We start from the raw sequence: 24,116 nt of genomic DNA on the forward strand, positions 1-24,116 counted from the left end.
CACGTGGCTCGGGGCTCCAGTGCTTCCGCCCCCGAGCTGTGGGTGGAGCAGTGTCTACCCTGCGCAGGCGCGTTGGGCTCTGCGTGAGACAAAACTGCATCCTCGGTCCCCCACCTCCTTGGTCGCCTAACCCAGGCTCTGGTGGGGTCCATCTGGGATGTTGGACATTTCCTTTGTGTCAGATGACTCACATGCCAGACGGCTGCTCTCAGGCTGCTGGAGTGCAGACGCTATTGGCCAGTTTTATGTATGGGACAGACGCTGAGCAAATGTAGTCATCACTAGAGAGGGGAAAGCATTACTTCTTGAAAGCGTATTTTTAAACACTTTATTTTAAAAATCAAAATAAGCAAAATAGTATGATGAACTCTCATGCTCATCATTGTTAGTACACTATTTAGATTTTCTTCTTTTTGAATCCATGTTGAGCCTTTTAATTGTTCTAGAAAAGTGTCCGTTTAACTTAAATGTCCTAATACTTGGTTAGAGTTGTGTATAGTGATCTACCGTATTTTATTATTGTAAAAACTATGCATTTGGGTTTTCTTTGTCCTTTGATTATTCTTGCCGGTAATTTGACTATTTTAAGCTTTTTTTTTTTTTTTTTTTTGTCAGAGAGAGCACAAGCAGGGGGAGCGGGAGGCAGGGGGAGAAGCAGGATCCCTGCTGAGCAGGGAGCCCGATGGGGGACTGGATCCCAGGACCCTGGGATCATGACTTGAGCCCGAGCTGAAAGAATATGCTTAACCGACTGAGCCACCCAGCATCCCAGTAGTTTGACTATTTTATTGGCCTTTTCAAAGATTACTTCTAGTGATTTTGATTCAAGTTATTACTTTTTTTCCCCCTTTTCAAAGATTACTTCTAGTGATTTTGATTCAAGTTATTACTTTTTTTCTTTTTCCCCCTAATTTCTTGAATAGAATGTTCAGTTAATTTATTTAAAAATAAAAGGACTGGGGTGCCTGGGTGGCTCAGTCGTTAAGCGTCTGCCTTCGGCTCAGGTCATGATCCCAGGGTCCTGGGATCCAGGCTCCCTGCTCAATGGGAAGCCTGCTTCTTCCTCTCGGGCTCCCCCTGCTTGTGTTCCTGCCCTTGTGCTCTCGCTCTCTGTCAAATAAATAAATCTTTAAATAAAAATAAAAGGACTTAGGGGCACCTGGGTGGCTCAGTGGGTTGAGCACAACTCTTGGTTTCCACTCAGGTCATGACCTCAGGGTGGTGGGATGGAGCCCCCTAGTCTGGAGCCCTGTGCTCAGCGGCCCAGAGTCTGCTAGAGATTGTCTCCTTTTCCCTTCCCATCCCTCTCTGCTCTTCCCCCTGCTCACCTGGACATGGGCACACGTGGTCGCTCTCTAAAATAAATAAAATCTTTGAGAAAATAAAATAATAAAGAAATCAAAGGACTTAGGCTATGAGTTTCCCCCCTGAGAATAGCTTTACCCACAGTCCTCAGGACATTTTAATATTCTGTCCTTAATTCCTAAGTAGTTTGATTGACAGGTTTAATTTCCTCTTTGATGTAAGAATTATTCAAATATTGAGCACCTGTTTTGTGCCAGGCACTAAATTTGGCACTTGGAAGATTGTGGAGAGTAAAGCCAGACCAGACCCTCTCCCTTCTAACTTAGAGAAGACTGGTAGTAAACAATGATCAACTATGATAAATGAGTATTTTGAAGTAATAAAATATGGTCCTGTGAAGGTGTAAGACAATCAGATCTAAACTTGGGGAGGAGGAGGTGGTCAAGAGGTTCCGCAAGGAAATGAATCTTTAAGATAGGAGAATGAGTAGAAGTTAATTAGGCAAAGTCTAGTCTAGTTTTCCTAACATGGTCTTCCTGAAAAGCTTTTAAACTTCCTATCATGCCACCAAATTCTATGGATTCATACCACACCATGTGCCCTTTCCACTGTTTATATTGCCGTCCTCCCTTCTAGTTTGGGGTCTACAGAACCCTCTAATCAACGATTTACAATGTTTACCTAAACCTGCTCCCCAATTAAGAGCCGTGGCACCCTGTCTTCATTTAGTCTACTCAATTCATTGTCTCCTTGTGGTTATAGATTTGGACTGATAATTTTAGCATGGATAATAAATAATCTTTTTATCATTCATCTATTTATCTTGCAATATTTGAAGATAGTTATGATATGAAATCTGAAATTTGGGTTAAAATGTAACAGTATCTAGTGGATTTCAAATGCCTGTTGGGTTAGTTACTGAGTCTAACTCCATATTTGCCATTTAATCCAGGTTTCTACTGTTCTGGAAACTGCCCTTCTCCAGACTGATTTAATTGGTTAAGCGGCTTTCTCTACCTCCTTAACAAAGCACAGTAGTCCTCATCTTTACTTGTCCTGAAGTGTGATTTTTATCTTTATTCTCATTTACCGATGTTGAAAATAGAGGTTCATGGCTGTTACCTTGCAGCTAGAGGGATGAGAGTAAGATTCCCACCCAAATTTCTCTGGCTCCTGGCCCACTTGCCCTCCTTTTTATTATGGAAAATTTCAAACTTGTGCTAAGTTAAAATACCTGTCACCTGGTTTCAACAGCTGCCATTGGCATGTGTACCTACTCCTCACCTCTCCATTTGATCTTTTAGAAGCAAATTTACATTCACTCAAACGCAATAATCTAAACTGTATGTTTTTTGATAAATGGATGCACCTATGTAACCCATACCCGTTGAGATACAGTTCCATCACCTCACAAAATTCCCTAGAAAATCCCCACCCCCCCATGCGCGAGAGGAAACCACTTTCATTTTTCCTTCACCATGGTTTTGACTGTTCTAGAACTTCATATAAGTGGATCGTATGGTATGTACTTCTAGTTTCTAGGTTCTGTTGTTGAGTGGAGCAGTTCTTTCCTTTTTATATTGCCGAGTAGTGTGCTTGTTTGGTCATCCTACCGATGGTAATTTGGGTCATTTCCAGTTTGGGGCTATTATAAATAATGCTGCTATGAATACATTTGCACAAGTGTTTTTGTGGAATTTATTTTCATTTCTCTTGAGTAAATATATGAGTGAAATTTCTATGTTAAAGGGTACGTGTTTATAATAAATTCAAAACTTTTCCCAGAGTGTACCATTTTATATTCCCCCACCGTTATCAGTCACAGTTGCTCCACAATTTGGTGTTGTCTTTTTGATTTTAGCCATTTATATAGATATGTGGTGATATCTCATTGTGGTTTTCATTTGCATTCCCTATTGATTTGAGTACTTTTTCATGGGCTTTCTGGTTATGCATATTCCCTTCCTTTATGAATCATCTATTCTTCTGCCCTTTTTGCTTTATTATTGAATTGTCAGAGTTCTTTGTATATTCTGAGAGGGTTTTTTTGGTCATATATATTAAAGATTTTATTTATTTATCTTACAGAGAAAGAGAGAGCGCTTGTGCGCTTTTAAGATATCAGAGGATTTATGCTCACAGGAGAAAAGTATGATAATAGGAAACTTAATTTCTTATTACATAAGAGACAATCCTGGAACTTGTAAGAACAGAAAATTTTAATTTTTATATAATTTTATTAATAAACACAGGGAAATACTGATATAATACATTAAATTTTCAAAGTATCACCATAATATTCTGAAAAATACAAAATGCAAATGTCTAAATTTTCATTTTCCCCATGACAATGCAAAAGACAAAACCCAGTAATTACAAATACATATATTTTACAAGACACTCCATTTATCATAGAAATTAGTGAGATCGCAGAGTGGATGGATTATGACTGAATTTCATATCCTAATGGATCAAGTCCCTGGTCTAGGAGCATTAGAGAGGACTCTCTTAACTTCTGCAACAATTTCCTTAGTTCTTCCTTAGAAAATACCTGATTTTAAGAAAAGAAAAGTTAAGAATGAGAACAAGGGAGAATATATGAATTTATAGTCACTTAATCAACCCGATTAGCTTAACGTAAGAAGAAATTCCTCTTTAAGATTTATGTAGCCAGAGGCCAGTATGTTAGTGTGGTCCAAGAACTTCAAAGCTATTTCTTTGAGCCAGTCTATTTACTTCTAAGTGTTTACGAATATGTATGTATTTTCAAAAAAAGAACAAACACTAGAAGTGGACCATTACTTTAAGAAAATCTAAGAACATCTATATAATGTAAACACATCTCACAAAAATCAAGTATTATTACAGAGCTTATCAAATCACTAAAATTTAAAACTGTAAATGCTCTAGAACTTACCAGATACAGTTTGTGGCGCTCAGAGGAGACCATATCTGCTAACTGCAAGCATTCCTGATACTGACCGGTACTATGCAATATGGTATGAAGCAGGAAACACAACATTGGCAGACAAAGCTTTCTCAATGAAACCATTTGGTGTGTCCTTTCATGGTCTTCTTCAGCAGCCTATAATCAGACATCAAGTTGTCATTTTAACAAGTTTAAGCTAAATACTGTTATAAAAAAATCAAGTACTGAATCAAAACCAAAATGCAACAGGTAGAAGCTAATGGGGTTTCTCTAAAGCTTATGATGCCCATTAAAAATAAAACAAGGCAGAATTTTAATCATGAGAGCTAGAGACACAATTTTTGGTAAAACAGCATGAAGGCAAACAAAACATACTACAGAGTAGTCCCAGGTCTGATAATGAAAACAAAATGCTTCTAAATTTGTATTTTTCTTTTTTTTTTGAATTTGTATTTCTAACACTTATTATGTCTTGAATAAAAACATGCTTAAAGCAGTAAGTTAGATACTAAATACCACTGGAACAAAACTGAGAACAGAAAAGCTGCACCATTTCCCTGGATGCGTACAGACGGAGATACATGTGAGAGGTCTAAGTTAGAGGTGGTGACTGGTGCAGGGGACAAGGGTCATGATGTGGGGAGAGGCACACAGGATGGGACAATGTCACTGCAAACTGTTTTTAAGCACTGTGAATTTATGATTCCTTTGTATAATTTTTTAAAAATAGAAAAATTTTAAAAACCTATAGATTTGAATAACATAATTAATGAGACAGAACTAACAGATATAATGAGGAAACAATATGGAGAAAACAATTAGCATTTCTAAGTATACATGGGCCTTTCTAAAAAATTATGTGGGCAGTAAGAGTACAGAAGTGTACCCAGTACATTTTCTGGCAACAAATTTGAAATCTAAAATCATTAAAATAATTTAAAAAGTACCCAACCTTAAAATTTATGAAGTAATCTTAAAAAAAGGAAGGAAATCCATAGAGTTCATAGCATAAGACAAAACAGAGAACAAGACAAGCTAAATATCTGGTCTTTATTTTTTTTTAATATTTTATTTATTTGAGAGAAAGAGAAAGAGCATATGAGCTGAGGGTAGGAGCAGAGGGAGAGGGGAAGCAGACTCCCCACTGAGCAGGGAGCCCGACACGGGGCTCGATCCCAGCACCCCAGGATCATGACCTGAGCCAAAGGCAGACGCTTCACCGACTGACCCACCCAGGCGCCCCTAAATATCTGGTCTTTAGAAAAGCCTAATAAAATACCTAATTAATTTTTTTAAAGCAGTACCTTCTTAGAAGTTTGGAACTTTTTTGTTGTTTATGAAAACTTACATTAATCAGTGAAAGTATCTTCATGGGACAGACTATAATATTAAGTTGCTAAAGTAATTTCAAAGGTAGATGTAAGTGGAGGCATGAAGCAACAAAATGTAATGTGGTAATTCTACCAATGAGTGATTGTACTAACTTAGGGTGACCTAGGTCAGGTTTCCACACATAGGAAAAATTACTATCAATCGTTTAGTCTTGTTTTGAGATATAAATATGTAACAGTAAATATTAAAAGGCATGCCTTGTGTTTTCTTAATTTTAAAAGGGAAAGCATTTTTATTTCTTTTCTCAAATAGGCACTCACGACCTTCAGAGGTGGATTTAAAACCAAAGGTCTTACTCATAATTCAAATTAGTTGTTTCCACCCAGAGCCTGTTAAGAATGAAAGGACTGCTTCCTCTGAGTCACTCCATTTGTGCTCCAATGTAGTCTTTCCCCCCCATGCTAAAGAGGCAAAATGCCCCTGGCTCCCACCGCCCTTATCACCTGAAAGTAGCAGCAGGTCTATTAGTAATCTGATCTCATGGGATGGATTCTGGCACCTGCTTCTTCTAGGTCCTGTAACACCCTTGGGTGTTACGGGTAATCGGTTCTGCTAACTAAAATGGATTCCCATACCAGCAGACTGAGGGCTACCAACCATCCTGAATCATGCCTGATGGGCCCAGCAATTTGCAGGAGGAAAAGGAAATAAATTGCTCTCCACAACCTAAGCTGTTTTTGTCACCCAAATGAACAAAAGCTTTGAAAAATCCTATAAATATATAAAATTAAAACATTCTTTCCATTAGGGACATCTAGTAGTGCCTTACATGTGAGAAAAATTCATTAGCTGGTATGTGTTGCCAGCAGGAGTTGAGCTGCACTGACATTACAGGTATCTCTAATATGAAGACAGGGCACTCACCTCAGTCATTTACTAAATGTACCAAATATTTTCTGAAAGCTTCTTATGTTCTAGGCATTAACTTAAGTGCCAAAGTCAGAGAAATGAAGAAAACAATGTTGTTGCCTTCATGAAATCTACATCCTAATGGAGGTAGACACAACAAGCAAATAAATATATATATTATACATTATATACAACTGCCAGGAGGAAAACCAATGCAGGATAATGAGAAAGTGATATATGGGGGTTGGGGGACGGGGAGGGTCTCTAGAGAGAGGACATTGAGCATACTACTGAAGGAGGTAGGAAAGCCATCCATACAGCTATCTTGGGAAAAGAGCATTCTAGGCAGAGGAAGAATAGCAAAGAGGCCCAGAGGCTTAACCTGTAGTGGGGGGATGGGGGGGAGGGGTAGTCAAGGTCCAGTGTATGTGCCATCTTGTACATCAAGAAAAGAACTCTGAGTTCTATTCAAAATGTAATGAGTCATCAGAAGGTTCTAAGTAGAAGAGTAACATCTAGTCCACTTTAAAAGGATTACTAGCTGATCTGGATGATGAAGCTGTATAAGGAAGACTGGGAAGTAAGGGAAAGACAGTCGAGGCTTCAACTAGAGTGTGGTGGAGGTAGAGGTGGCAAAAAGCAGGTAAAGACAAGCTGCTTGCTCCAATCACCCTGCCATCCCTGCGTGCTAAGAGCCTCTAACAGGAGAGGGATCATTCTAGCGTTACGTACAAACCTGAGTCATGGATATACAAGACAGCGTACGATGCCAGGGCTCTCCTGTACAGGTGTGCCTTGTACGATGGGGGTGGCCTGGCGAGTGAGGCCCTGAGGTCTAGCCTGCGTCTAGACTCTACAGGTCATGTACACTTGGCACAGAGTCGATAAGAGAAGTGGCACCATTTCCAAATTCATATACGAGTGACATGTGTGCCAGCAGGAGCCCTGAGGAATCCCCTACTTTGTTGAATATGTAAGAGTATTAAGCTAAACTCAGCTGAGATGATTCAAAATATCATTATCACTTACTTGATTGTTCAAGAACTCTCTTCTGGATTTGATTTGAAGAAGTGACTGAGACTGAATGTTGATTTTTATTTTTAATTTCTAAAGATTTTATTTATTTGAGAGAGAGAAAGAGAGAGAGATAGTGAGAGAGAGTATGAGCAGGGGGGAGAAGGAGAAGCAGGCGCCCCCCTGAGCAGGGAGCCCGATGTGGGGCTCGATCCCAGGACCCTGGGATCATGACCTGAGCCGAAGGCAGACGCTTAACTGACTGGGCCACCCACGTGCCCCTGAATATTGATTTTTAAATGTTTGATAAAACACAAAAGTATCATTCATTGCCTTTCATTCCAACTCTATTTTTACAATACCCCAGACTATTTTGTGACTTTTCATTATCTAACGTACTAAGGTTAAAAATTAGACCAAAGATTTATGTATAAATAAAATAAAGCACTCAAGTCTTTTCAAAATTTAAATGATACTTAAAGTAGCATTTTGCAACACTAAAATTTTATCTTCATGAAAACCAGCATGCATCACAAGAGAAAAACTTAGCTCAAGCAGCCTGCTGAAGGTTCAAAACTATGAAGTCAACAGTATTCTATTATGAACTTTAGGGAGAATTTACTATATCAGGAATAGTAGTAAATAGGGGCTCAAATCTAGTCTAGTCCAATGCCCTATTGTTTTTTGTTTCTGGTCAGAAAGGGAAGCTGAAAGAGCTAGAAAAATGTAGTATCTTAAAAAAAAAAACACACACACAAAACCAAAACAATAGTGAATATATGAGGATATGGAGAAGAGCAGAAGGAAAGATACCAAGAACACTCCTATGGTTTTCTCTGTTCAAAATACTGTACCATATATTCAAGAATCTAGCATTTCCAGTTCCCCTTGGACAGACCATGAGGTCTGCAGAGGCAAAGCTGGTTACTCAAGGTTTATGTTACGCCACAGGATCAGCCCTCAGCGTCTTTCGCTCACAATAGTTACCTGCAGTATCCTTCCTTTCTCCTCAGCTCATTCAGCTTCGACCCCATTCCTCAGGAATCAGTCAAATGCTACACCTTTCAAGCATCCTGTCTAGACCTCTTCCAGGTAAAAACCTTTTCTTTTCCTGAACTCACAAAATACTTAATCTGTGCTTTTCTTATGGCATTTAGTACTTTTGTAACTGGTCTCAACCCAGGATACACATTTAAGCTCTCCAGCAGATTAAAAAAAACAGAAACAAAAACAAAAAACGGGAACTTTCCAGCAACGCTCGGTGAGACCATGGAGGAGCAGTGGCTGTCCGAGCTGTGCCTGGCAACAAGCTCCTTCCCGCTCCCCACACCGGCCTCGGCCCTCTCACCGGCTGTAGAAAATGGTGAAAGAAACCACTTACTATGTTTTGGGGGTCAAACCCAATGTCACCCAGGAGGAACTGAAAAAGGCCTACAGGAAACTGGCCTTGAAGTACCACGCTGATAAGGATACAAATGGAGAGAAGTTTAAACAGATTTCTCAAGCTTATGAAGTACTCTCTGATGCAAAGAAAAGGGAATTATATGACAAAGGAGGAGAACAATTAAGAAGGTGGAGCTGGTGGTGGTTTTGGCTCCCCCATGGACATCTTTGATATGTTTTCTGGAGGAGGAGGAAGGATGCAGAGAGAAAGGAGAGGTAAAAATGTTGTGCATCAGCTCTCAGTAACCTTAGAAGGTTTATGTAAGGGTGCAACAAGAAAACTAGCTCTGCAAAAGAATGTGATTTGCAATAAATGTGAAGGCTGAGGTGGTAAGAAAGGAGAAGTCGAATGTTGTCCCAATTGCCGAGGTACTGGAATACAAATAAGAATTCATCAGATAAGACCTGGAATGGTTCAGCAAATTCAATCTGTGTGCACGGAGTGCCAGGGCGATGGGAATGGATCAGTCCTAAAGACAGATGTAAAAGCTGCAATGGAAGGAAGACAGCTGGAGAGAAGATTCTAGAAGTTCATATTGACAAAGGCATGAAAGATGGCCGGAAGATAACATTCCATGGTGAAGGAGACCAAGAACCAGGACTGGAACTAGGAGATATTATCATTGTTTTACATCAGAAGGACCATGCTGTTTTTACTCGGTGAGAAGACCTTTTCATGTATATGGACATACAGCTGGCTGAAATACTCTGTAGCTTTCAAAAGCCAATGTCTACTCTTGACAACCGAACCATCATCATTGCCTCTCATCCAGGTCAAACTGTCAAGCATGGAGGTATCAAGTGTGTGCTAAATGAAGGCATGCCAATTTATCATAGACCATATGAGAAGGTTTGCCTAATTATTGAATTTAAGGTAAACTTTCCTGAGAATGGCCTTCTCTCTCCTGATAAACTCTCTTTGCTGGAAAAACTCCTGCCTGAGAGGAAGGAAGTAGAAGAGACTGATGAAATGGACCAGAGAGTACTGGTGGACTTTGATCCAAATCAGGAAAGATGGCACCATTACAATGGGGAAGCAGATGAAGATGATGAACATCATCCCAGAGGTGGTGTGCAGTGTCAGACCTCTTAACGGGGGCAGTGAATAACACTGCTGGCATTTTATATGCAGCAGTCAATGAGTGAAGGACTATAATCATGGCTCACTACTTGCTACTGTTTTTGTTTTTAAGATCCAACTATAGTAGTGTTTTATTTATTTAAAGATTTTATTTATTTGAGAGAGAGAGACAGAGAGAGACACAGCGAGAGAGGGAACACAAGCAGGGGGAATGGGAGAGGGAGAAGCAGGTTCCCCACCGAGCGGGGCTCGATCCCAGGACCCTGGGATCATGACCTGAGCCGAAGGCAGACGCTTAATGACTGAGCCACCCAGGTGCCCCTATAGTAGTGTTTTAAAAGTTAAATGGAGAATAAACTCAAATATAAAAGCTCTGAAACAAACAAAAAACTCAGCCCTCAGATCAATTAGATCAGAATCTCTAAGAGTGGGCTTTTAAAAAGTCCCCCAGGTCATTTAAATGGATAGCTCAGAGGTGAGGGCCACGGCCCCTGCCTCTAGACTTATCTTCGTATCCTTAAATTGAGTCGAATACACATATAATTTTTAGGTCCAGAATTTTTAAAGTATCCTGAATGAACATATTAAATCTGAAGAAACAGTTCACCCAACAGTCCTAGTTCGTATTTTCAGTGTAGGTTAAAGTTCTGGGATGGTCAGGTATAAAAGGCCCACAGACGCTCCTATCCAGAGAGAGAACCTTTGAACGGAGACTTCTTCTTTTTGGCTGTACACAATGTGTAGAGCTTACCTCTCTAACATCCACCATCCACCCTCCATCAACAAACAACAAAACATTGTACATTTTCTCTTTCACATCGGCAGTCAGGGCATCCAAATGCCCTTTCCAAATAACATAATCCATCTGCAAAACAAACATAAGGCAGACATATTAACAGACTAAAACCAATAATGTATTTGTAAAAGCACACACAGGAATATTTACATGGAATATCATTCTAAAAAGCTGACTTTATGGAGAAGCATGCAACTCTTGATATCTGGGTCGTGCGTGTAGATTACTTAAATAAATAAAACTTAAAAAAAAAAAGAGTTGACTTTAGTCAGCCAAATACAAAAATAAGTATCAACAGATTGCAGTGAAACAAAACACTAAAATGTTAACTTCATAAATGAACATTAATATCACCTAAAGGTATTTTTCATGTTTGGTTAATAACCTGCAGAAAACTAACTAATCAAATGACTTTTTTTTCAAGTAACATTAACAGAAAGATCACCTGTTATAGTAAGAATATAACCGCTGAAGAAATTGTCTCTCTAAATATGACCTGATCAACTCACAGTTATACAGTCAATTAACTTCAACAAATCAGGAAAAGAATATCTAATGGGAAAAAGATAGTTTCTTCAACAAATGGTGTTGGGAAAATTGGACAGCTACATGCAAAAGAATGTAACTGGACCACTTTCTTACATCAAACACAAAAATAAATTCAAAATGGATTAAAGACCTAAATGGGAGATCTGAAACCATAAAAATCCTAGAAGAGGGGCGTTAGGGTGGCTCAATTGGTTAGGCACCCAACTCTTGGTTTTAGCTCAGGTCATGATTTCATGGGTTGTGGGATGGAGCCCTGGGAAGCAACAGGCTCTGCACTCAGCAGGGAATCTGCTTAAGATTTTCTCCCTTTACCCCACCCTCCACTGGCACTCTTCCTCTGTCTCTCAAATAAAATAAATAAATCTTAAAAAAAAAAAAAATCCTAGAAGAGAGTACAGGCAGTATCTCCAAAATTAACCATAGCAACATTTTTCTAGATATGTCTCCTGAAGCAAGGAAAACAAAGGCAAAAACAAACTATTGGGACTATATCAAGATAAAAACCTGCACAGCAAAGAAAACAATCAACAAAACTAAAAGGGAACCCACTGAATGGAAGAACATATATGCAAATGACATATCCGATGAAGGGCTAGTATCCAAAATATATAAAGAACTTCTTCAACTCAACACTAAAAAAATGAAATAAACCAATTAAAAAATGGGCAGAAGACCTGAAGATTTTTCCAAAGAGGACATACAGATGGCCAACAGACACAGGAAAAGATGCTCAACATCACTCATCATCAGGGAAATACAAATCAAAACCACAATGAGGTAATATCTCACACCCGTCAGAATGGCTAAAATCAAAAACACAAGAAACAACAAATGTTGGTGAGGATGTGGAGAGAAAGGAACCCTTGTGCACTATCAGTGGGAATGGAAGCTGGTACAGACACTGGAAAAAAGTATGGAGGTTCCTCAAAAAGTTAAAAATAGAACTACCCTATGATCCAGCAATTGCACTACTGGGAGTTTACCTAAAAAATACAAAAACACTAATTCATAGGGACACATGCACCCCTATGTTTACTGCAGCATTATTTACAATAGCCAAGTTATGGAAGCAGCCCAGGTGTCCATCCATAGATGAGGGGAAGAGGCTGGGGATGGGTGAAATAGGGGATGGGGATTAAGGAGAGCACTTGTAATGATCACTGGAGGATGTATGGAAGTGTTGAATCACTATGTTGGACACCGGAAACTAATATAACATTGTATTAAAAAAAAGTCTGAAAAAAAAATAAATACATGACCTATAATTTTAAAATCCAATAGATAGGTCTTGTCTATATTCAACTTACTTCGTATTTCTTTTCTTTGTGTTCATGAGCCACTTTCTCAGTAAAAGTTGCTTGAGGTATCAAAGTAGGTTTCTGTGGAGCTGAATTCATATGCTTAAACCACTCATTAAAGGTTTCATTGGCTTCCTAAGATGTAAAATAAAACAGAAAAATACAAAACAAACAAGTTTTCCATATGTTCTACACAGCTTTTAAAATTTGGTTCTTAGAAGTAATTTTGCAACAGCAAGAAACAGAACTGTTCAGTATTTATTTTTTGCACACACAAAAAATCATTGTAAATAAATATTTTGTCAAGCGGTAAACACCAGCAAGGTATATGTATATTGTGTTTTCTGGAACCTAGTCCTACCTCAAGCACTCTGGTCATATATGTATCTTGACACTTACCACTCTCTGATGTACGAATGTTTACTTGTCTGTCTTCATGACTAGCCTATTAGCTTCTAGAAGGCAAGGATAAACTGCTATCCACAGATGTCCCTTAGAACCTAGCCTGATGTAATTACTTATTTGTTGAATGAATTTTAAATGAGTATGTTGTTAATTTTAGGTATAACAAATTTAGATTATCTTGCCTTTTTCAGTTACTGCCCTCCCCCAAAATATTTAAGTTGATACAGGCATTCAAAAAATCTTAAGAAGACTAAGTTTCAGACATCACATACGCTCTACAATGTGAGAAGTTCTTGGTCGGTTAGCATTAATTAGAAGCTTATGCTGATGAAGGCCAGACCACGATTTCAATGCTCCTATGGATCAGTCAGTACCACAGTCACAAGGGAGATAAGATAAAAAGTCAGCCACCACTTCTGGAAAAACAGTTCAAAGTCTGAGAGTGATTCAGAAATACCATCATGAAGATAGACACATTTGTGACTTTCTTTATAAGCTCACCAAATAAGCTCTAATGCACAAATGTTCTCTGATAGCATTATCATCTTCAGCGGGAAGTGGACTTTCCATTCCTTGTTCCTCCCACTGATTATAGATTTCTGCTATAGAATCCTGAGGAATTTTCACAAACACTTCTTTTGCAGCTTCATGCTTTTTTGAGGCTGTGAAAAAGATACACAATTTTTCAATATATGTAAATTGCTGTATGGTGCTTTCTAAAGGAGTCAAATTAATTGGTTTGCAACTTTCACAGTCAGCTGTTAAGCATCTCGAGTCCCAAAGTACTTCTGCTAAAGGTTTGGATGATTCTTTCTACTTGATGGTCAAGCTTTTTCCTTATTTCAGTGCGTCAAGTCACAAAAGGATTCACTTAATGCAGTTGCTTTTACCAACTTTGGTATCTTAAGGCAATTACATTTTTCAAAGCCTTGAGACTACATGAAAAACTGATTAGGACAATGATAATGTTAAATGTTTTGTTTCATAATACTAGGCTTAATATAGAAGAATGGCTGTTTTGTCATCTGCCCTCCCCTCCCCCATTGGAAGGATTAGAAAAACAAAAAAAAACACAACAAAACAAAATTTAAGAATATATGGATTTGAACAAAAACTTGAAAAAAGAATATTAAAATCAAGCATACCCAAGAATTTTCTCATTATCGCATTGCCTTGTTTTAGTGCTTCTGCCCTCTGGGCTGGGTCAAATACCAACCAGTCAATTACGTCAATTTTTAAACGGTCCTCCTATTCATTTAATTGGAAAAAAGAAACATCAATTGTGCTTTTTTCTAATATATTCTGCAAATTAGTAAAATTAACTTACATCTGCACTTCTAGTAAACATGATTTTCCCTCAAGTTATACGAAATTATGAAAGAATCTAGCTTTCCTTAGTTTCACTTCTCACACTTAATAACTCTCTATTAAATTACAAAAAAGGGACACCTGGGTGGCTCAGTCGATTAAGCATCTGCCTTTGGCTCAGGTCATGATCTCAGGGTCCTGGGATCGAGCCCCGCACTGGGCTCCTTGCTCAACAGGGAGCCTGCTTCTCCCTTTGCCTGCCACTCCCCCTGCTTTTGCGCTCTCCGACAGATAAATAAAATCTTAAAAAAAAAAAAAAACCTGGGAAAAAAATTACAAAAAAAACCTTCCTGGAGTGTGAATCTGGAATTAAATATTCTATGTCCCACCAACTTAACTAGGTGATTCCTTAACTGCTACTCTAAAATGTTTTTCTTTCTGAAAACAGGATAAGTAAACTACTTAAGAGTTAGTGATTAAGTATCTAGAATAATCCAATGAGCAAATATCCAATGCTCACTTTTTTTCTGTTAAAGAAGTTTTCTTTTAACACAATACTATTGCAAGTAATTTAAATTCCTTACATAAGACCTTAAGTCTGCTTGCTGCCAATTTTTAAAATTTAAAAGGTTTTGGCTGACAAAGAAAAATTCTTAAAAAAAAGAAAGGAGTCAGAGTATGTTAAGGTGAAAGTTCACCAAAGAGCCATGTGAGGGATTATTAGGAGTTATGCACACATCTCTCCTGCCCCTCATGTTACCTCAGTAGTGCTGGTATCTAGGGCTGGGGCCACGTCATGATGACTGAATTCACCATTATCTTTCTTTCGGATATTCTCGACTACAGTCTTTGTTATAGCTGCAATATCCAAATCTAAGGAATTTTTTTAAGAGACAAAAACAAGAATTAATCATTCACAATAATATTCTCTAAACAGTCACAATGATTTCGTAAATTGGAATAAAAATTCTTTAAAAATATAACATGTAAAATATGAAAGACATTATAAAATTATAAAAGAAAATGCCATAACAGGAATATTTTACACGAGTTACAGTTTAAGTTATTTTATTCCTAAAACAGAATTTCATCAAAAATTTCATTCTTTTTCTTTCAAGAGAAGATTTAAAACTAGGAAGATAAATGTTACTAATGCCAAATGATAACTTGCCTGTGAAGCCCAACAAAAAGTTCTCAACCATTTTTACCTGCTTCTTTAGCCAGCTCCAGGCAATGGTGGCGCTGCTCAAATTCTGTAACACCTTCCAAAAATAATGCATACTGGGCAACAGCTAGGTCTTGAGGCAAATGACAGGTATAAAATGCTATGAGATTTGTATGCTTCTCATTTATTAAAAGCTAAAAAACAGAAAAAGATCAAAGTATGTCAATAATAATAACAAGAGGGGCGCCTGGGTGGCTCAGTTGGTTAAGCGACTGCCTTTGGCTCAGGTCATGATCCTGGAGTGCCGGGATCGAGTCCCACATCAGGCTCCCTGCTCAGCAGGGAGTCTGCTTCTCCCTCTGACCCTCCCCCTTCTCATGTGCTCTCTCTCATTCTGTCTTTCAAATAAATAAATAAAATCTTAAAAAAAAAAATTCTAATAATAATAACAACAGGTTCTGGGATCAGAAGTGCTTTTTAAAAATTTCACTTCAAAATTTCAAACATTTATGGGAGATTCATATAGATGTGGATTTGTGCCACCGAACAGAATGATTTTAAATTCCAAATAAAATATACTTATGATTGGGGCACCTGGGTGGCTCAGATGGTTAAGCATCTGCCTTCGCGAAGCTCAGGTCATGATCAGGGTCCTGGGATCGAGTCCCACATTGGGCTCCTTGCTTGGCAAGGAGGCTGCTTCTCCATCTGCCTGTACTCTCCCTCTCTCTCTCTCTGACAAATAAATAAAATCTTTAAAAATATATATATACTTATGATAATTAAAAGATCTCTTATAGATTCTGATGACTTTCCTGCCACTGAGCATTAAAACATTACCATTCTGATTTTTGTTTCCACCAAAACAGTAAAAAAAAAAAAAAAAACCAAAAAACAAATTGTGGATTCTTAAAATTTACCTGTATGTATGTCTTTAAAACTTCAATGGAAACTTCTTCCTTCATAGAAAAAAAAGATATAATTCAATTATAAACACAATTGCTTATGTCTACCAACAATGTATCTAATAAAAATTCTGCTATTATGATTTAATAATTTTAATATTTATCACAGAGCAATGACTACATGCTAGGCTAAGGACTTAGCAAAGTTTATGTGTTGCCCAATTTAACCTTCCATAACTCTTTGTGGGTGATTACTATCATTGTTCACAATTTACATAGGAAGAAACTAAGAGTTTCTAAACTAAGGCACTTCGGAGGTTTTATTTACCCAGAATTATATACTAGAAGCTGCTGAGTAAGGATGTGAACCCAGGATTCTTACTCCAAAGCCTAAGCTTTCAACTACTCTATCATTCTGCCTTCTACATGTACTGACTAAAATGTTACCACCATTTAGGGAAAAGAAACAACAACAACAAAAAGAAACAAAGGTTTGAAAAAGTAGTTTGGTTCAGTTAGCTTTGCTGGTTGATTTAGGGCTGGGTACCAATGAGGATAAAGTTATGAATTTATCAAAACCACACAGGGGCGCCTGCAGTCCGGTTGAGCATCTGACTTTAGCTCCAGTCATAATCTCAGGGTGCTGGGATCCAGCCTCATGTCGGGCTCCCCGCTCAGTGGGGAGTCAGCTTGTCCCTGTCCCTCCCCCTGCTCATTTACCCATGCTAATAAAATCTTTTAAAAAAATTACTTAAAACACACACACACACACACACACACACACACACACGTATTCTGCATCCGTAGACTAGAGCCACATACACACACACACACACACACACACACACACACACGTATTCTGCATCCGTAGACTAGAGCCACACACACACACACACACACACACACACACACACACACACACACACACACACACGTATTCTGCATCCGTAGACTAGAGCCACATACACACACACACACACACACACACACACACACACACACGTATTCTGCATCCGTAGACTAGAGCCACACACACACACACACACACACACACACACACACACGTATTCTGCATCCGTAGACTAGAGCCACACACACACACACACACACACACACACACGTATTCTGCATCCGTAGACTAGAGCCCTAAAGGGTCACCCACAGTGAATTATCACTGAGTGACCATACAAGACCATATAGAAGACTTCTATGCCAGGGCGCTTGGGTGGCTCAGTCGGTTAAGGGTCTACCTTCAGCTCAGGTCATGATCCCAGGTCATGAGCAGGGAGCCTGCTTGTTCCTCTCCCTTGGCCCCTCCCCCCACTTATGCTCACTCTCTCTCAAATAAAATCTTAGAGAAAAAAAGAAAAAAGAAAAACGACTTCTGTACCCTTACCACCATTTCTAGAAAATAACAACAAAAAAGTAGCATGTTTTTCTGATGAGAGGCATATAGCGTCACCCCTGCAAAGGACAGTAAATTGTTCTTTTTTATTTACTTTGATCTGTAGTCCCAGAGTGTGGAAAAACAAAATGAGGTGAGTCATGAAGCGGAGGAGGTGTCCAGGTAGATTATTTCTGCTTTTGGAAAGCCATTTGTTAAATTCATTCATCAAACCTATAAGCCATCAAAGCAAAAATTCAATAATAGGGATAAAAACCAAAAGAACAGAAATAAACATTACTAAGGATAATCACTGTATTCCTATAGTACTATGAAATCACTACCTCATTGTTAATAACCCCCACATAAAACAGACCCAGGATTAAATTCAAACTATTATCTAACAATTAATAATTGCATTCAAATAGGCTGAGAGAAAGATTAAAAGATGTGGTGAGTCATGCACTGTTTTGATAACTTTTTACAAAACTGCCATAAGAAAACAAAGAACTCACAGAAAGTAAAACAAAAGTATAGTATCTTACCATCAATGTCTCCCAGGATAAGGAATTTTTGAACTATATGGTAATGTTCTTGATTCTCTTCCAAAACTCTCTGAAAAAATTTTTACATTTTCCATAAATCCCACAGTGGTCATTCTATAGTATGTATTCATTAGTAAACTAAAATGTCAACTTTTAAAACAACATACATAAAGGAAAAGTTGCATATGAGGGGTCTTAGGAGATCAAAACAAATTTGAGGAAGAGAATGCCTTTGGAATATATTCCAGCTGAACAATCCTTGAAAGCAGAGAACTGTGATAAAACAATTTAATCTCTGGGAATATTTTCATGGTGAGCCAGAAAGGAAGGGCACATGTAACCTAAGTAAAACAAACTATAATATTTCTTCAAAAACGAACAGCAATTCTTGAAAGTATTCCTTGTGTATTCTCTTCTGCACATGGCACCAAGCATAACAGAAACCACCAAAATAGTGATTAGACAGAGTAGAAAAAACTACAAGTGAACTGCTGTTGCACTGTTTGGAAGCAAATAGTTTATTTCTTTTTTGTCAAATATATTTTAATTTTTATTTCATTATCTAAATTTTCTTTCAGCATTCATTCTTGTTTACATTCAAATCTTTGCTCCATCTGGAACTGATTTTAAAATGTGGCATGAGGTAGGGATTTAGCTCTGTTTTCCTCCAGATACAACGTCAATCATGCCCATACCATGTGTGTAAATAAACCAACTCTCTTCCTTTGAAATGAAAGATCGCCTCTGTCATCTATTGAGTGCTGATACATATTTGGATCTAACAACGACGTCTGTGTTTCACTGATCTATTCATTCCTGTGCTAACCGCATATTGTTTTGTTGTATAATTATACTGTTTTATTATTAAGTCAAGTACTTCATAATATTATTCCTTTCCAAATTTTCTTGCCATTCTCACTTATTCTTCTACTTGTAAAATTTTCTGTTCAGAAATAATCCCCCAAAGTATTATGTTTCTATGTTAATTTTGGAATGGCTAATATTTACAATCAAATCCTCTCATCCAGGAACATGTACATCTATTGACTCATGTCTTCCAGTAAGATTCTATAGTTTCTTCAGTCCTCAAACCCCTAGTTAATTTTATCCTATATATCTTATAGTTTGGGTCAGTAATTTAAAGGGACTTTTTTGGGGGGAGGACTAAATCCTTTTCTAATTAGCTGTGGAAAGTACAGACAGGATATGATTTTTTGTGTAGCTTTGTCTTGAATTTAGGTACTTAAAAAAACTCACAATTCTTATTTTTTTATTAATCCCAGTAACTGACTGAATCTTGAGTTTCTAGATTTACACTTTTATCATATGTAAATATTCCCCCCTTTCTAATATTTCTATCTATTCCTTTACTTGTTTTATTTTCAATTACCTGGAATCTCCAAAATAACAGAATGGTAATAAACACTTGATAGAAGAAGCATTAATTTCTTTACTATACAAAGAAGTCATATATAGTATTAAGGAAAAGATAAAACTCAACAGAAAAATAGGTAAAAGATCTGAACAGGAAATTCACAAATGGTCAATAAACACAGGAAAACTTGCTCAGCCTTATGAATAACCAGGGAAATAAGAGTAGTACAGTGAGTTCCTATATCCCACCTAATCTGATGGATTAGCAAAAAATTCAAAGTGTGATATTTGGGACTCATGAGAATGCAGGGAAATGGCCACATTAATAAATTACTTATGGGAATATGAATTAAATGCTACAACCAGGTAATTAATTCAATATACAGCTACCCTTTAACTCAGCAACTCTGCTTTTAGGACACTTATCCTAAAAGATAGGACCAGTAGATAAGCATATATGTATATAAGAATGTTCACTGCAATGCTAGGAACAACCTAAATACCATCAAAAGAGGAATGATTAAAAAGAGTAAGTCAGGTAACATTAAATCTATATCCACTAACTTGGAGAAAGTATCATTAAATGAAAAAAATGAAAAAAACCCCCAAAAACAAAAACCAAACAACTGGGGTGCGTGAGTGGCTCAGTCAGTTATGCATCCGGATTCTTGATTTCAGCTCAGGTCATGATCTCAAGATCATGAAATTGAGCCCTGTGTCCAACTCCATGCTGGGGCTCTTTGCTGGGCATGGAGGCTGCTTAAGATTCTCTCTCTCCCTCTGCCCCTTCCCCCACATGCAATCTCTCTCTCTCTCAAAAAAGCAAATAAATAAGAACAAAACACACCCCCCCTGGGGCGCCTGGGTGGCTCAGTTGATTAAGCGACTGCCTTCGGCTCAGGTCATGATCCCGGAGTCCCGGGATCGAGTCCCGCATCGGGCTCCCGGCTCAGCGGGGAGCCTGCTTCTCCCTCTGACCTTCTCCCCTCTCATGCTGTTTCTCTCTCTCTCTCTCAAATAAATAAATAAAATCTTAAAAAAAAAAAAAAACACACACCCCCGCCAAGTTATAGAGTAACGTATGTAGTATGATGCAAAAAACAACAAAAATCAAAATCCTATTTTGGAATATCTACATTATTTACACATATTTCTAAGAGTATGGAGAAGGATATAAAAGACAAAATAGCTATATATTTTATCATCTCTGGGGAATGAGAATAACCATAAGGTGGTTAGGAGGGAGTTATTATATAGGTTTTATTTATATCTTTGGATTATTTTGTTACATACTTCAGCTATTTAAAATTATTTAGGAGAATATTACCTAAAGATATTAATTATTTTAAGATCTAGGAAAAGTCCTTGTTAATTTTCCATTAATATTTCTCTTTTTCATAAAGGGATAAATTAGCTTACATGCATACCCTTATTTTTAGATGAAACCAATCCTGAACAAAAGAGACAGAAATGATGTATCATATAAATATGCAATTAAGTCTCTTCCTTTTAAAGAATGTCTCTCATTTAGGGGCGCCTGGGTGGCTCAGTCATTAAGCGTCTGCCTTCGGCTCAGGTCATGATCCCAAGGGTCCTGGGATTGAGTCCCACATTGGGCTCCCTGCTCAGCGGGAAGCCTGCTTCTCCCTCTCCCACTCCCTCCGCTTGTGTTCCCTCTCTCGCTCTCTCTCTCTCTCTCTTTCAAATAAATGAATAAAATCTTTAAAAAATAAAAATAAAAAAATAAAGAATGTCTCTCATTTAGGGGTGGTTGGGTGGCTCAGTCGTTAAGCGTCTGCCTTCCGCTCAAGTCATGATCTCGGGATCCTGTGATCAACCTCCATGTCAGGCTCCCTGCTTAGTGGGGAGTCTGCTTCTCCCTCTCCCTCTGCCTTTCCCCCCACCACCCTGCTTGTGCTCTCTCAAATAAAGAAATAAAATCTTAAAAAAAAAAAAAAAGAATGTCTCTCATTTAGATAAGAGGTAAGAAAATATAACAAAGTTTCATATTTTTTTGCCTTTCAGATACATGGCACGACCGCATAACATTGTTTCCTCTTCTAGTTATCCTAAAAGGTTCCTACTAATATTTACCTTTTTATCAGTAGCTTGCAGTTCTTCAAATACCTTTTCTAAGGTCCAACTTTAAAAAGAAAACAGAAAAGGGATAAAACAATATTAATAATATGAACAAAGGCTACAAAATAAAACTTTACAGAGCATACTGCAAATCATTAGGACAAAAAAATAAACAACTCACTTTGCTTCCAAATATTCCCTAGGGAGTTCTTCAGTTTCATCCAGATTCACTACTGACGTCCGGATCTCCTGTTCTACCAAACTGTCCACCATCACCCGAAAGTAGGCCCACACTGTGTCTTCCCAGGTGTCGCAGACAGGAAGCAGCTTTTTCCCCCATGCCAAACCAGACACACAAACACAGTCAACAGTGGGGTAGGGGGAGACGGGGAAGCAGTTACTCCCGTTGATATGGACTATAAAGTCATTTTAATGACATGAACCATAATGGATTGCAAAATACCATACCAAATCAAATAGCCTTTTACCCTCACCCACACCACATCTTCTAAAAAGTTGGAACTATTAATAGATTTTTTTCCATACTCAGTTCACAATAGCATCAATTTTCCATGTTGATGTAAGATGGTGTATCAACTAATTATTATAACATCCCTCAAATAGCTATAAAATGCAGGGGGTGGTGAGGTTTGCAAGAAGCACGCGCACACGTGCACACACACATACTAATGCAAGACAATCCCAACAGTCACTGTCCCTTAGTGGTACTTCTGTAAAAACCTATGAGTACTATAAGTCATCAATAAATGTGTGTTGTAAAAAAATATACATATGTATTGTAATTAAATTTACAATTCTTAGAAATTAAAGTCTGATTCCATGTATTAAAACATCATTTGGTGTATGGCATACATGAAATTAAGCAGCTCAAGTCACTATTCTATTTCATGATATGCTGTCACTGCTACTCTTAGAAAGTAGCTTAAGCCTTATATGATGATTAACAATAAAAAAATTAAAATAAAATAAAAAAAGAAAGTAGCTTAAGCTTATAAAATTTATTACATGAGTATTAGAATATGTATCTGATTTTGTCCCATAGGAAAAAGGAAGAATTAAAATAGATTACGTACCTGTTTGAGATTCCCACTTAAAGCTGCATAAATTGCCCTCTCATATCTATTAAAAAGTTCCTGAAATACAATGAATATAAATTTGAAATATTGTCTTCTTAGTATGTCAATTTTTTTCATAATCTGCAACTTTACAATGTCTTCTAAACTGAACTTATTTATTCACTTGGTAGTTTCTAAACTTTAGTTAAAGATCTACTGGGGCAATAAGAAGGACTCCTTGGTTTGCTGATAGTTAGTGCTGACATCTTCAGGAAAAATCAACCATCTAAATTTCAAATACAGGACGAAAGATCCAACTCTAACGATGCTTTGATTACTTATCATAGTTAAATTTTATTCCAGATAGAAGTGGTGTAGGTGTTTTCCTCTAGGAAGTTCCTCAATACCTAACACTACTTGATACTTATCTAAAAACATCAAAACAAGGCACCTGGGACCTGTCCTGCATCAGTCTGCATTTAATTCCTAAGCAGGGCTAATTACATTCATCAATTAGTCCATTTTACTATCAGATTCTATTGATGGCATTTCCTGTTTTCTTATCATCTAAACAAGACTTCAGAGACTTTCACTATATACCTGAGTCCTCCTCTGCCTTTGTTTCCAATCACCCTCTGGACCACTCTTGCTCCCTTCCTTTCCACCATCAATATTATCCTAGGACAGGACCTTAATACTTAGTGTCTGAATAATTCCGACAGGCTCCTAACTAGTTTCTCAGCCTTCAGTCCATTCCATTTTTAAGCCTATTTTTCACCGTCATGCTGATCTTCTTAAAGCACTGTTGCCACGTGCCCTCGAGGTTTTGATGGTTCACTACTAAATAGGATATGCTCCTTCTTTAGAGCAACACTTGAGGACCACCAACGCCTGTTCTTAATTTATCTTTTTCAATCATCTTTTCCATTAGTTCTGTTACAACCTTTGTTTTAAAAATGTGAATTTGTTCCAGTGCAACTGATCTATCAGGGAACAACTTAAACATAATGCAAATTTCTCATAATGCACAATTTCATCTACAAGAAATACTAGGTGAATGCAAAAAAACACACCTAGCTGAATGGAGCCAGTTATAAATACACAAAACTGACATACTTCAAACATCTACCTGCTACCTCACTTCATTAGGTGTATTATAAGCTACCTCCATCCATATCAAGTGTTACAATTTTCATTTTCATTTCAGCTAACTTCCTTC

The 24,116-nt window shown here is 37.7% G+C and overlaps 1 protein-coding gene and 1 pseudogene across 2 annotated transcripts in view; one reads left to right on the forward strand and one right to left on the reverse strand.

The window, feature by feature from the left end:
• Window positions 1-3,446: 3,446 nt before the first annotated feature.
• NUP107 (nucleoporin 107) overlaps window positions 3,447-24,116 on the reverse strand; it is a 48,537-nt gene continuing 27,867 nt past the window's right edge. Inside the window, exons 15-28 of one of the 2 annotated variants that reach the window (XM_027593273.2) lie at window positions 22,916-22,975; window positions 22,003-22,148; window positions 21,837-21,885; window positions 18,369-18,438; window positions 17,939-18,057; window positions 16,455-16,493; window positions 15,578-15,728; window positions 15,130-15,242; window positions 14,207-14,309; window positions 13,563-13,723; window positions 12,666-12,791; window positions 10,765-10,878; window positions 4,223-4,390; window positions 3,447-3,856 (exon numbers count right to left, since the gene is read on the reverse strand). In XM_027593273.2, coding sequence (XP_027449074.1) covers window positions 3,749-3,856; window positions 4,223-4,390; window positions 10,765-10,878; window positions 12,666-12,791; window positions 13,563-13,723; window positions 14,207-14,309; window positions 15,130-15,242; window positions 15,578-15,728; window positions 16,455-16,493; window positions 17,939-18,057; window positions 18,369-18,438; window positions 21,837-21,885; window positions 22,003-22,148; window positions 22,916-22,975 — 1,527 coding nt within the window. In that variant the 3' untranslated portion in view covers window positions 3,447-3,748. The remainder of the gene's footprint in view (window positions 3,857-4,222; window positions 4,391-10,764; window positions 10,879-12,665; window positions 12,792-13,562; window positions 13,724-14,206; window positions 14,310-15,129; window positions 15,243-15,577; window positions 15,729-16,454; window positions 16,494-17,938; window positions 18,058-18,368; window positions 18,439-21,836; window positions 21,886-22,002; window positions 22,149-22,915; window positions 22,976-24,116) is intronic. The other variant, XM_027593274.2, reaches the window with a different exon arrangement.
• LOC113921876 lies at window positions 7,702-10,175 on the forward strand (annotated as a pseudogene).

The sequence above is a fragment of the Zalophus californianus genome, chromosome 9 (genome assembly GCF_009762305.2).
Source record: "Zalophus californianus isolate mZalCal1 chromosome 9, mZalCal1.pri.v2, whole genome shotgun sequence".
In the NCBI taxonomy this organism is placed as follows: domain Eukaryota; kingdom Metazoa; phylum Chordata; class Mammalia; order Carnivora; family Otariidae; genus Zalophus; species Zalophus californianus.